This window comes from Callithrix jacchus, chromosome 11 (genome assembly GCF_049354715.1).
Source record: "Callithrix jacchus isolate 240 chromosome 11, calJac240_pri, whole genome shotgun sequence".
Classification (NCBI taxonomy): domain Eukaryota; kingdom Metazoa; phylum Chordata; class Mammalia; order Primates; family Cebidae; genus Callithrix; species Callithrix jacchus.
Window position 1 is genome coordinate 90,904,280 of NC_133512.1, and position 14,733 is coordinate 90,919,012.

The window sequence follows — 14,733 nt, forward strand, 5'->3', positions numbered from 1 at the left end:
AACACCCTACAGGCTCACTGACCCTACAAGGGACCACCCCGATGCAAGGCCTGGGGCTAGCGTGCCACTCTCCACTGACAGTCTTCACACTTACATTCCAAACTCTACTGAAACTCCACAACAAAAATAATGACATTAGAAGCACTGGTACTCTGACATGACACCATGTGAGTTCCTCAAAAATCTCATAGGCTGGACACAGCAGCTAACACCTGTAATCCCAACACACGGAGTGGCCAAGGCAGGTGGACTGCTTAAGCCCAGGAGTTCAAGACCAGCCCGGGCAGCAAAATCCCATCTCTAATCAAAATATGAAAAAATTAGCCAGCCACAGTGACACCCACCCGTGGGTCCCAGCTACTCAGGAAGCCATGGGACAACTGCTTGAGCCTGGGAGGTCAACACTGCAATGAGCTGTGATCATGCCACTGCATTCCACTCTGGGCAACCGAGACCCCTTCTCAATTTTTAAAAAGTAAAAGAAAATCTCATATTCCACAAAATGAGAATACATGCTTAGAAGCAAACCACTTACAAGCAGGTTCAGGTAGCCAGTGCCATGGCAAGAAAAATGACTATGCTTTGAAGGTAACTCCAGCTGGGACCCATGGCTGCCTAAAAGGACATGAAAAATACACCCCGGCCGGGCCCGGTGGCTCACACCTATAATCCCAGCACTTTGGGAGGCCGAGGTGGGTGCATCACGAGGTCAACAGATAAAGACCATCCTGGTCAACATGGTGAAACCCTGTCTCTACTAAAAATACAAAAATTAGCTGGGTATGGTGGCGCGCGCCTGTAGTCCCAGCTACTCGGGAGGCTGAGGCAGAATTGCTTGAACCCAGGAGGCGGAGGTTGCAGTGAGCCAAGATTGCACCATTGCACTCCAGCCTGGGCAACAAGGGCGAAACTCCGTCTCAAAAAAAAAAAAAAGAAAGAAAAATACACCCCATGCCCCATCCCCTCCAAAAAAAAAAAACCCAAGAGACTTTCTAGTATGGCAGTTTAAAGATGCTCTATCAAATATGAAACTTCAGTTTAGTCCTCCCTTTTCTTAATGTTACTGGTCCCTGAAATCCTGCATCTGGCAGTACTGAATTAGCACACACAAACACCAAGGACCAAAGAACAACATGGCAACCCTGAGGCCTGTGCTCTCCTCTGTCAATCCAGCACACAAGCCTGGTGCAATGGTGTTTTGTGCCTGCAGGCCCAGCTGCTCAGGAGTTTGAGGAGGGAGGACAATCACCTCAGCCCAGGAATTCAAGGCCTCCTTGGGCACCAGAGCTAGACCCTCTCTCTTTAAAAATAAAATAAATAAAACTTTCCAGTCAACAGTTTAAGCTCAACAGCTCATGACCTTAAATGCCGTATTTCATGAAGATTCCAAATATCAGTGTTTTATGCCTTTTCACATTTTTGAAGTAAAATATCTAAGATTTCCTCTGAAACAAAGGGGTGGGCGATAGTGTCACCAGAGAAAGCCAGGCTGGTAACTATTGAAGGTGGCAAACTTACATTGGGTTCCTTCTTTTAAAAAAAGAAATAATTTGTTGTAAATAAGGGCCAATCTCCTGACCATATTCAGATACACTTACCCAAGTGCCTACACTTCCAGGGTCCAGTTAGTCCATCCCTAACTTTGTAAATGCCTCTGCAGCTGACCCTGCTTCCCCGCCCCACCCCAGGCCCCATGCAACCCCGACTAGGTGACAGGTGACCTCTGACCCCTCACCCACGTGTGAACCAGGCCAATGGATCGCACTTCCAGTAACATACACCTCTGCTCCAGACCTAGGTGACAAAGACAGGCCTGAAATCTGAAATCTAAATTTTAACTGTACGTTCCATCCCCTCTTTTTGTGAACCTAAGACGTCCTCTCAAGTAGTAAAGCTGACTCCACTGGCACAGTATTGTTTAAGCCCGTGGGGTGAGCAAGGTCAAAAGGATCACACACAACAACGGGGCAAGCACACCACATGCACAGTGGCCTGAGTCCTGCAACCTCCTCTCTCCTAGGTTCATCAGACCCGCGGTAGCTAGTCCTGTTTGAAAACAGTCATCCTAGGCCGGGCGCGGTAGCTCAAGCCTGTAATCCCAACACTTTGGGAGGCCGAGGCAGGTGGATCACGAGGTCAAGAGATCGAGACCATCCTGGTCAACATGGTGAAACCCCGCCTCTACTAAAAAATACAAAAAATTAGCTGGGCATGGTGGTGCGTGCCTGTAATCCCAGCTACTCAGGAGGCTGAGGCAGGAGAATTGCCTGAACCCAGGAGGCGGAGGTTGCAGTGAGCCAAGATTGCGCCATTTCACTCCAGTCTGGGTAACAAGAGTGAGACTCCGTCTCAAAAAAAAAAGAAAAGAAAACAGCCATCCTAAAAGAAACTGCTAGAAGTCCTGGTGCTCCTCAGCCCTTGCAGTGATGAAAATCAAGTCAAACCTTCACAAGAAAAATAAAGACATTCAAAGGGCCCAAAATCCAGCTGGCATTAACAAGTCGCTTGGTCCATACTGTGCTAGCCCTGAGGAGGATCCCAACACCCGCTCCACATCCCGGCGGCTTTGCTCAGAGTCCTGAAGCAGCCAGTGTCACTCACCGTCTGACAGCACCTCATACGCCTCTGCTACTTGTTTGAATTTTCTCTCTGCTTCTTCTTTATTCTCAGGATTTTTATCTGGGTGCCACTTTAGTGCCAGTTTCCGGTATCTTGAAAAGAATAAAGGATACTTATCACATTCTAAATCCAGAAATCAACTATGTTTTTGAAACTAACATAATGAACCAGGAGAATGGCTTCAGAGCTGCCAACTCGTAAGACAAATACCGGTTTTAGTGGTAAAACCTCCCTTTCTTCTAGAATGAAATACACAGAAGTTCTAATATCCAGATGGCCAGGCGTGATGGCGTGCAGCCACAGACAGACCCAGCTACTCCAGAAACTCAGGCATGATGACTGCTTGAGGCTACAGTAAGCTATGATCACACCACTGCAGTCCAGCCTGGGCAACAAAACAAAACCCTGTCTCAAAATTAAAATTGTAAAAATACTCATTAAATACGTTTAAAAAATAAAATACTGATAGCATAATACAAACCTCTAGAGAGAAAAACAAACATCACGGTGTCCACGAGACGGCCTGACACTGAGGAGACTGAGCGAGTATGTGAAGGAAAGGGAGCAAAAGGCCTGGGTCACTGAGGAGCAGGATCCAACATCACCATCCCTATCCTTCTGTGTTCAGATTCCAAGGACCCTACTTTGTCAGCCAGCCCACTACTCAGCTGATCTGTGTGCCCAAGGTGAGTCACCTGCCACCAAGCAGGCCAGGACTGCAGCATCTTTCAAACAGCCCTCTGTGCTAGACTCAAGATCTAAACAGAGTTAAAACATGGACTTCTACAAAGTTTCTACGACTAAAGTCCTAGTCAGTTGCAGAGTTCCAACTGGCTAAATTGCATGTCATCTAAATACAAAAAAAAAAAGGCCAGGTGCAGTCCCTCGCGTCTGTAATCACAGCACTTTGGGAGGCTGAGGCAGGCAGATCACCTGAGGTCAGGAGTTGAGACCAACCTGGCTAACATGGCGAAACCCCATCTCTACCAAAAGCACAAAAAGCTGAGTGTGGAAGCACATACCTGTAGACCCAGCTACTTAGGAGGCTGAGGCAGGAGAATGGCTTGAATCCGGGAGGCCAAGATTGTGCCACTGGCAAACCATCAGAAAGGTATATAATTTCCATCAGTTACTGAAAGTACTGCGCGAGTATTAGTTTATCCACTGATAAGGTTTAGCTGTGTCCCCACCGAAATCTCAACTTGAGTCGTATCTCCCAGAACTCCCACATGTTGTGGGAGGGACCCAGGGGGAGCTGGTCTTTCCTGTGCTATTCTCGTGGAGTAAGTCTCCCAAGATCTAATGGGTTTATCAGGGGTTTCCGCTTTTGCTTCTTCCTCATCATCTCTTGCTGCCACCATATAAAAAGTGCCTTTCGCCCTCCGCCATGATTATAAGACCTTCCCAGCCACGTGGAACTGTAAATCAAATTAAACATCCTTTTCTTCCCAGTCTCAGGTATGTCTTTATCAGCAGCATAAAAACAGACTAATACATGCATTAACTTATTCAAGAGGAGAAAAGCATTTCCAGCTGTCTTCATTCTATGACCTGTCAAGTATCACTGGCTGTTGACACTATTGATAAGAACAGCGTGGGCCTATGGTATGCAACACAGGCTTCCTCACGCTGTGGAAAATGTCACTCCACTGCTGACAGCAGCAGGGCCTGCCTGACCTCTCCTCAGTGGGCTGCTTCTACTAGGTTCCTTGGCAGAGGTTTCAAAGACTCTGCAAGCAACATCAGCTCTGCCCAACAGCAGTCATCCTGACTGGGCTTTGAGAAAGAGTCTTGGCTCGGTCACCCAAGGCAGAGTGCAATGGCATGAACATGGCTCACTGCAGCCTCAACCTCCTGGGCTCAAGCAATTCTCCTGCCTCAGCCTCTGGAGTAGCTGGGACTACAAGCATATACCACCGTGCCCAACTATTTTATTTTATTTTTTTGTAAAGACAGTATCTTATTTTGTTGTCCAGGCTGGTTTCAAACACCTGGGCTTGAGTGACCCTCCCACTTAGGCCTCCCAAAGTGCTGGGATTAGGTGTGAGCCATTTACCTGGCCATAATTTGCATTTTATTTTATTTTTTTGAGATGGAGTCTCGCTCTGTCGCCCAGGCTGGAGTGCAGTGGCATGATCTTGACTCACTGCAACCTCTGCCTCCTGGGTTCAAGTGATTCTCCTGCCTCAGCCTCCTGAGTAGCTAGGACTGCAGGTGCATGCCACCAGGCCCGGCTAATTTTTTTGTGTATTTTTAGTAGAAATGGGGTTTCACCATATTAGACAGGATGGTCTCAATCTCCTGATCTCGTGATCCTCCCCTCTCAGCCTCCCAAAGTGTTGGGATTACAGGCGTAAGCCATTGCATTCAGCAATTTAGCATTTTTAAATGAACTATCTCAGTTAAGGCACAGCAGCTCACATCTATAATTGCAGCAATCTGGGAGGCCAAGGCAAGAGGATCGCTTGAGCCAGGAGTTTGAGACCAGCCTGGGCAACATAGTGAGACTCAGTCTTTTTTTAAATTAAAATAAAAAATTAAGCAAAATGAACCATTTGGCCCCCAAAAAAGTTAATTCTATCTTCAAACCCACTAAGTCTAGTAGTACAGACTTCATTATTTATTACCTATTTTTTTAAAGCTGGTTCCAACTACTCCAGCTAACTGCTCTCCAACTAGGTTAAAATCTAACATCATCTGTTTCATGACTTCTTTGCTTCACACCCTACATTCAGAGTTGACACCTCATTAAATTAAACAGACTGAGGTTACCATGAGAGCCGTCTGGGGCTGGAACCACCATCCTCTTGTTAGCCAGGCCCTGGTCATACAGATGCTAGTCTAACAGGCAGTGGTGCAGCTCTCCAACTTTCATTGTGAATCAGGAGGGACTCCAACAGCAGAGGCTGGAGCCCAACAATCACACCAAAAAAGTTCAAGTGCTCTACTCTGGCCCCTATCTGGAAAAGGGTACTCGAGAATACCAACTCAGCTCCATCTCAAAGTCCAATGTAAAAGATGTTTGTGATGATGTCACATCCTCAGTAACTTTTTAATCGACCTCAGACAGAAACCAAGTAAAATGACTAACTAAGGGCAAAGCCCAGACCTAGACTGCAAATGTTCCTTGTTAACTGCTGTCAAATTAAACTGTGACATCCAAAAACTGTCACATACTACATTAAAAGTCATTTTCATAGGCAATAGAAAAGGTTACACTACTCAAATGCCAATGTACCACTGTGCAGACGTATTATCTCAGAAATAAAATTACTTACGCCTTTTTAATATCCTCGGGTGAGGCATGTCTCTGCACGCCTAGAACTTCATAGTAATCCACCATGTTTCAAGAGATTGTTGGAATAGGTCCTGCAAGTAAAAACAGGTGGTCAGTGATGAGGCTGCTGCGGATGGGCAGGTCACAGCAGTGGGATGGGTGTAGAGACGGAGGAGGGACTGGTATCACCTCAGCACCTACTGGCCCTACAGAGGGAACTTCCACTAGCTAACCACTAGTGTGCTGGAAGACCTTGTCTGGGAACTGTTTCCCAGATTCATCTCAGACCCTTCTAACTCAGAAGGTGGAAGCTGCAGTAAACGGAAATCACTCCAACTGCACTCCAGGCAAAACAGTGTGAGTGGAAGTTGAGACAATAGAGATCACACCAACTTCCTGGATGACAGAGTGAGACACTGCCTCAAAAATAAAACAGGTCAGGTGCGATGGCTCATACCTGTTAATCCCAGCACTTTGGGAAGCTGAGGTGGGCACATCACAAGGTCAGAAGTTAAAGACCAGCCCAACCAACATGGTGAAATCCCCTCTCTACTAATGAAAATATGAAAATTAGCCAGTCGTGGTGGCACAGACCTGTAATTCCAGCTACTGAGGAGGCTGAGGCAGGAGAATCGCTTGAACCTGGGAGGCGAAGGCTGCAATGAGCTTAGATAACACCACTGCACTACAGCCTGGACAACAGAGTGAGACTGGGAAAAAAAAAAGGCCCAAACCTAAAACTCTTTTTTTTTCCTTTTTTTTCAAAGAGACAGGGTCTCGCTACATTGCCCAAGCTGGAATGCAGTGGCTACTCACAGGCGCCATCCCACATCAGCACAGGAGTTTTGACCTGCTCCATTTCCAACCTGGGCTGGTTCACCCCTCCTTAGGCAACCTGGTGGTCCCCCCGCTCCTGGGAGGTCACCGTATTGATGCCGAACTTAGTGCAGACACCCAGTCGGCATAGCGCACTACAGCCCAGAACTCCTGGGCTCAAGCGATCCTCCCACCTCAGCCTCCAGAGTAGCTGGGACCACAGGCATGTGCCACCGCACCCGGTCCAAACCTAAAACTCTTGTTTTTATCAGTCTTTCAATCAAAAAACAAAAAACCATAATGAAATCAGGATATACTTAGATGTATAAACTACACTATCAATTCAATGGAACATCAAATTTAGAAAATACTGTACATCTTCAAATACATGAGAGCCAAGATTCTAAGTGTTACAAGTTTAATATGTCAACTACAAGGTACAGAATTTAGGGCCAGGTGAGGTGGCTCATGCCTGTCATCTCGGCACTTAGGGAGGCCGAGGTGGGCAGATCACGAGGTCAGGAGTTCAAGACCGGCCTGATCAACATGGTGAAACCCCGTCTCTACTTAAAATACAAAAATAAGCTGGCCATGGTGACCCGCGCCTATAATCCCAGCTACTCAGGAGGCTGTGGCAGAATTGTTTGAACCCGGGAAGCAGAGGTTGCAATGAGCCAAGATCATGCCATTTGCACTCCAGCCAGCCTGGCTACAAAGCGAGACTCCGTCTCAAAAAAAAAAAAAACCCAAAAACTCATTTGCAACTTAGAAATAAACTGTATGGTTCTTGTTTTCTTGCAATTATTCCAACGTAATGTTATCAGCGTTACTGGATACATAATTAAGCAAAGATAAAATATTAATTAGAGAATGTGCCTATGGGATACCACTGTACAGTTCTTTCCACTCCATTTGGAAATATTCAGCATAAAACATTGGAGACTCTTTCATGTGGTAAGTTACCTGGTAACGATCACACAATTATGAAAGGTTTCCTTCCTGGTAGTTAGAATGACATAGCAGCATAAAGGATTCAAACCACACCAGTCCTACCAGTCTATAGAGAAAACACAGGAGTCAACTCCTGTAAGTAGGGAACACTGCAATCTTCTATCTTTCAGGAACTAAAAACCTGCTCATCAGACACGGCACACAAAGTGGGGCAGCCAGCAAGCAGCAGGAAAGCGAGCATTTCTTCAAGCCTCCCCCACTCCCTCATTCCCTCGGCTGAGTGACTAAGCAAGGTTATTTTCACTCAAACTCTGGTTTGCTGCCAAGGATCTGCAGTGGCATTTTGGCAGTGATGCCAGCGGCAGTACCTAGCAGAAACAACAGAGGGGGAAGCTGTTAATCCACTCTAACAGAACCAGAGCAGAAATCTCAGTACCAATCTTCCATTGCCAGACATCTGGATCATCCCCTCCGAGCACATACAGCAAGAGGCCATTCAATGTGTCGCACACCAAGCACACAGGCCCTCGCAAGTCCCAACAGCTCATCTCGTATCCACACTTGCATGCCTGGGTTTGTGTACGTGGTGGCGGTTAACAGGAGGAAGATACCCCCGAGGCAGCGAGGACAGAGGTGAGAATGTCGCTGTGGGCCAGGGTCCCATGGCCAGCTGGTGAATGCTGTGATTTACTTCAACAAAAACACTCGCTGAGAGCCTGCTCTGTCATGTAATGTGCAGCATCCACTAACAGCACCTAGTATTCAAGCAGCACTTCATCAAATGGCTAGTTTTCTTACTAAACGCAGGCTATCCTACAAGGAAAGGGTAAGGCAGTACTGACAGTCACCCCCTGGAGCAGATGCCCTCACCTCTGTGCTCCTTCTGCACTGCTTACCCTCACCTGCTCCACTTCCTGCCTGGACTCCTCCCCCAGTCCTGCAGCAGCTTCCCCACTGCCTACCACTTGACACTCACTCTTCTGTAAGTCAGTAAAAAACCCACGGCACCACCCCACAGACGTTTCCCAACTCTCCTGTCCGACTTCTCTCTGCCTCCCATCACCAGCTTTTGCCCCTCTACTAGCCCACTGAAGAAACAGCGGAAACGCTAAAGGCTCAAGGCCAACTCTCATCCTACATGGAGGTTTTCACCCTTTCCCATTACGTAAAAATCACTGATTTAGCAATGAGTCCCAAATGTTAGCTCCAAACTCTGGCCTCTCCTGGGCACTTCGGACATAAATAAACAGATGACTACTTGACACAGCCACCTGGATGTCCAGCAGACACCCCAACCAAAATTTAACTCTTAATCCTCCCCACTCCATACACACCTGGTCTTTTCCTAGTAAATTCTACCTTGAAGTCCAAGGTGCCTGACTCTGAAATGTTCACCTTCGCCAACTACACTCAGCACAGACACAAATTAATCACGAAGTCCCGCCAAGTCTACCTCTCAAACACCTCCAATTCATTCACTGTTACCTATCTTCAACAGCAGCAGTATCCCTTACCCTGACCAGCTGCAGCCTCTAATTTCATCCTGCCCTGTGCTTTCATAAATGTCAGCTTATAAATGAGCAGATACTGACTGGGCATGGTGGCACACACGTGTAATCCCGTCACTTTGTGAGACCCAAGTACTTTGGCGGACTGCTTGAGCCCAGGAGCTAGAGACCAGTTCCCGGGTGTGCCACAGCACTCCAGCCTGGGTGAGAGTGAGACCCTGTCTCCAAAAAATTAACATAAAATTTAAAAATAAATTAAGATTAAAGATGAATAGCTGGACGTGGTAGCTCACACCTGTAATCGCAGCACTTTGGGAGGCCGAGGCAGGCAGATCACCTGAGGTCAGGAGTTTGAGACCAGCCTGACCAACATGAAAATCCCGTCTCGACTAAAAATACAAAACTAGCTGGACATGGTGGCACATGCCGGTAGTCCCAGCTACTTGGGAGGCTGAGGCAGGAGAGTTGCCTGAACCCAGGAGGTGGAGGTTGCAGTGAGCTGAGATCACACCACTGCACCCCAGCCTGGCAACAAAGGCAAAACTCTATCTTAAAAAAAGGAAAAAGAAAGTTCAAAAAGACAAAGTGCATGTGAAAGGACATAGAAACCAAATGGGACCAGGCATGGTGGCTCACACCTGTAATCCCAGCAATTTGGGAGGCCAAGGTGGACACACTGTGTGAGCCCAGCGGTTTGAGACTGGCCTTGGCAACATGCTGAAACGCTGTCTCAAAAAAAAATTTAATTAAAAAAAAAAAAGGGCTGGGCGCAGTGGCTCAAGCCTGTAATCCCAGCACTTTGGGAGGCCACGGCAGGTGGATCACGAGGTCAAGAGATAGACACCATCCTGGTCAACATGGTGAAACTTCGTCTCTACTAAAAATACAAAAATTAGCTGGGCATGGTGGTGCGCGCCTGTAGTCCCAGCTACTCAGGAGGCTGAGGCCGGAGAATAGCTTGAACCCAGAAGGCAGAGGTTGCAGTGAGCCGAGATCATGCTGTTGCACTCCAGCCTGGGTAACAACAGCGAAACTCCATCTCAAAAAAAAAAAAAAAAAACATTTAAAATTTTTGAATTTACATCACTCTAAGAATCAAGGACTTACCACCCTGCCTTTCCTGTATGCACTATTACTGTATCTTTAAGTATATACTTGACAAGTCAATACTCTTTTTAATAGAAGAATTCCAGGTAACAAATGCAGCAGGAACTCTAGAATTAGTTATTTTGCAACAACATGCAGTGATTCTCAAAGCCCGGAGAAGCAGCAGCATCAACATCACTTGTAAAGTTCATCTCAGGCCCGCACCTGAACCAGAACTGTGGGGTGGGGCCCGGCCCTCAGGTGCTATAGAGCAGGCTGAGAATGGCAGCCTAAAGGACCCAGGGACTCCAGCAGGAACTGTGAACAGAAGTGAGCCCGTGAGATGGAGCTGTCAGGGTCACCCAAGCTAGGGGAGACACCGTGCCTCGGGATGCGCTGCAGCTCCCGAAGCATGAGCCCTCCCTTACCTGAGGCTTCGAACTATCCATGGTCTTACCCACAGCCAACCACAGTCCAAAAACAATAAACATTTCCAAAAATAAGTCTTAAATGTTAAACTGCTCACCGTTCAGAGTAGTGTGATAGAATTTCATGCCAACCTGCTCCCTCCAGCCCCAGCCCAGGACATGAATCATTCCTCTGTCCAGTGGACCCATGCTGTGGACGCACCCCGCAACACTCAGTCATCTGGGTTTATGAGACCGACTGTGCTACCCACAGTGCCTGTGTTCCAACAGCCCTCACTTTACTTCATGAGGCCCAAAGCGTCAGAACACTGATCTGAATGAATATGCCAAAGAGAGGCTTCCTTTCAGTGAAAAAGGCAAACATTCTCAACTTAAGGAAAAAACCCTAAGTTGAGACAGCTAAAATCTACAGCAAGAACAAACCTTCACCCATGGAATGAGCAGCACAGTGCTGTCATGGTTCCACCAGTTACTGTGAATCTGGTAGTGCGCCTCATTTATACATCAGACTTCAGCCTAGGTATGGAGGCACAGGAGAAAATACAGCATTATATGGGGTTCCAGGCTATTAGAGGTTTCAGGCTTCCACTGGGGGCCTTGGAACTTAACCCCAGAGGACAGGGGAAGACCAATGTAGTACCTAAAGGATTTAGTAATGTTCATCGCATGGGAACTATGGAAGTGAAATGTATGTTCATCCTAAGTGAGCTGTGGTTCCTGGAAAACTGCCTACCTTCACTGTGCTCCGCTACCTGCCCTGGTGAAATGGGTGACATCCACATCCTATGGTTACAGACGATGTGAAATGGGTGACATCCACGTCCTATGGTTACAGACGATGTGAAATGGGTGACATCCACGTCCTATGGTTACAGACGATGTGAAATGGGTGACATCCACGTCCTATGGTTACAGACGATGTGAAATGGGTGACATCCACGTCCTATGGTTACAGACAATGTGAAATGGGTGACATCCACGTCCTATGGTTACAGACGATGCTGTCCGTGGCAAGAGAGCCCTGGGCTCCATCTAGCACATCCTCAGTGCTCCCTGGCTGAGATGAAAGGGAAAGGAACTGGTATACATGGAGTGGGTGGGCTCACACAATGAGGAGGTGGGGAGGAAAGAGAAAAGTAGGCAGAAGAGAGACACACACACAGAGCTGCCTGAGCACAGCAACTCATCTGCAGAGATGCCACACCCTCACTGGGGAGCCAGCAGGAACAGTCAAAAGACCTCAGCTTCACATCACCCCCACCTCATTTGACATTCACCTAAACACTGAGAGGCTTGACGCTCAGTAATCCACGATAAAATACACTGCATGACTAAGTAAAGCCTTCAGCAATACTGAAAATACTCCTGGCTTAATTTGGAGTGAATATTTTAAATTGACAACAGTTTTAGGTTTTGATACAGTGTCTCACTCTCCGTCGCATAGGCTGGAGTGCAGTGGTGTGATCTCGGCTCACTGAAACCTCTGCCCGCTGGGTTCAAGCAATTCTCCTGCCTCAGCCCTCTAACTAGCTGGGATTACAGACACACCCCACCATACCAGCTAATTTTTGTTCTTTTAGGAGAGACAGGGTTTCACCTGCTGGGAATACAGGAGTAAACCACCATACCCAGCCAAACAAGTTTTTTAACAGATAAAAGTGTGAGTTGGGAGACTGTCAGGGTTAATTCTTCCAATTACTGTTGACTTTTAACATTCTTATCAAAGACTCAGAACAGAAACGATAAGGCAGTATTCAAAGACAGGACAGGCAGGGCGTGGTGGCTCACCCCTGTAATCCCAGCACTTTGGGAGGCAGCCAGGTCACCTGAGGTAAAGAGTTCTGAGACCAGTCTGACCAACAGGGACAAAGGAGGTTAAGCCACGAGAATTGCTTGAACCCAGGAGACAGACACTGCAGTGAGCCAAGATTGCACCACTGCACTCCAGCCTGGGCAACGAGCAAAACTGTTTCAAAAAAAAAAAAAATGGATTGAACAAAGGCTGGACAAAAGTTAAGCAGTTAATGTCTGACGTATGCTACTAGAGCATCTCAGAATTTAAAAGCTGCTGTCTCTGGGCATTCCTGCTGGCTCACACCTGTAATCACAGCGTAAGACTCGGGGAGGCTGAAGCAGGACACTTGCTTTGAACCTGGGAGGGTGGAGGCTGCAGTGAGCCAAGATCACACAACTGCACTCCAGCCTGGGAGACAAAGCAAGACTCCATCAGAGGAAAAAAAAAAAACAAAAGTTGTCTCCAAGTACTTCCTTTGAGAAAAGTGCCATATTGAGTGTCTTCCACAAATTATTAAATAAAACGATCTTAGCTGGGCGCGGTGGCTCACGCCTGTAATTCTAGCACTTCGGGAGGCTGAGGAGGGTGATCACCTGAGGTCAGGAGTTCAAGACCAGCCTGGCCATCATGGTGAAACCCCATCTTAAAAAGAAATAAAAAAATAAAAAATAAAAGGATGTTTATAATACCAAATTCAAGCTCTGACTCACAAAACATCCACACTTCAATAACCACTAATTAGTGCAACTGTTCTATGAACAATTGCAGTGACTGGAACGCTATCCCCAAAGTCAAGCCCTGAATTTTGGTTAACTATAGAAATGCTTCCTTATGCTAGGGAGTGAGGGTCTCCTGGGAATTTTCACCCTTTAGTCTTTGCTCAGATTATTCGATGCAGGTCCAATTTCTCCTCCACATACTTGTCTTTGGACATTTGGGGGCTTTATCTTGCCAAGTTTTTCTCTCTCTAGACAAACATACACTTACAATTATTTACAGTTCCTCCTGAGAAACCCTGACCTACCTGGTTCCTCTGAGCAAGCTCCAATGCTGTCATGTCTTAGTTGCCCCAATCCAACAGACACTCCAGGGACAGTCCAACTGTCACCCACAAAACATAACACCGCCCACAGCTCTTTCTGAACTCAATCACCAGTACATCAGGAAGGGAATATGGACCAGGATGCTGCAATGAATAATACAATCCGGCAGGTGCAGTGGTTCATGCCTGTAATCCCAGTGTTCTGGGGACAGAGGAAAGGGGAAAGCTTGAGCTAAGGAGCTCAGGACCAACCTGGACAACAAAGGAAGACTCTGAATGTACAAAAATTACAATAATTAGCTAGGCATTGGCCGGGTGTGGTGGCTCATCCCTGTAAATCTCAGCACTTTGGGAGGCCGAAGCAGGCAGACTACCTGAGGTCAGGAGTTTGATACCAGCCAGGCCAACGTGGCAAAACCCCGTCTCTACTAAAAATACAAAAAATTAGCCAGGTGTGGTGGTGCGCCTGTAATACCAGCTTCTCAGGAGGCTGAGGTATGAGAATTTCTTGAACTTGGGAGGTGGCAGTTGCAGTGAGCTGAGATCACACCAATGCGCTCCACCCTAGGTGACAGAGCAAGACTCTGTCTCAAAAAATAATTAGCCAGGTATGATAGCACATGTGCATAATCCCAGCTACTCATGAGGGTGAGGTGGGAGGATGGCTCGAGCCCAGGAGGTCTAGGCTGCAGTGAGCCATGATTGTACCACTGTACTCCAACCTGGGTGACACGGCAAGACAGACAGACACACACACAGACACACACACACACACACAGACACACACACACACACAGAATGAAACTCTGCTAGTCCCCCTGGTCTTTGTAAACCTGGCGTCACTGTCCTACGTTCCCATTACCTTTGGGCAGGTAAGACTCTCAAGGGAAGGGAGGGTCACAGTTTGCCCAACTGTTTCATTTTAGTGAGGCTGGCCCCATTAGAAAATTTTTTTAAATGTTCAAAAAGACAAATATGTACAGAGTGCTGGGGAGATGGTATGGAAACCATGAGGAAAGGGAAGATTAAGAGAACACTGACATTTTACTGATGAAATGAAAGAGTAAGCACCCCAGGCAGAGAACAGAGGTGAAAGTATTCCACACACAAGTAACGGCGTATGCTCATGCAAAACCACGAAGGCACACAGCGCACGTGTGACACAACTTAGTTTGGTAGAATGTTAGCGTAAGGCGCTGGTGGGGGCGGGG

At 47.1% G+C, this 14,733-nt stretch overlaps 1 protein-coding gene across 6 annotated transcripts in view; it reads right to left on the reverse strand.

The window, feature by feature from the left end:
* DNAJB6 (DnaJ heat shock protein family (Hsp40) member B6) overlaps positions 1 to 14,733 on the reverse strand; it is a 79,815-nt gene that overhangs the window by 56,986 nt on the left and 8,096 nt on the right. For all 6 annotated transcript variants that reach the window (XM_035254260.3, XM_035254255.3, XM_078343338.1 and 3 more), the window contains 2 exons: positions 5,898 to 5,988; positions 2,602 to 2,711 (listed from right to left, as the gene is read on the reverse strand). In XM_035254260.3, the coding sequence (XP_035110151.1) occupies positions 2,602 to 2,711; positions 5,898 to 5,962 (175 nt within the window). In that variant the 5' untranslated portion in view covers positions 5,963 to 5,988. The remainder of the gene's footprint in view (positions 1 to 2,601; positions 2,712 to 5,897; positions 5,989 to 14,733) is intronic.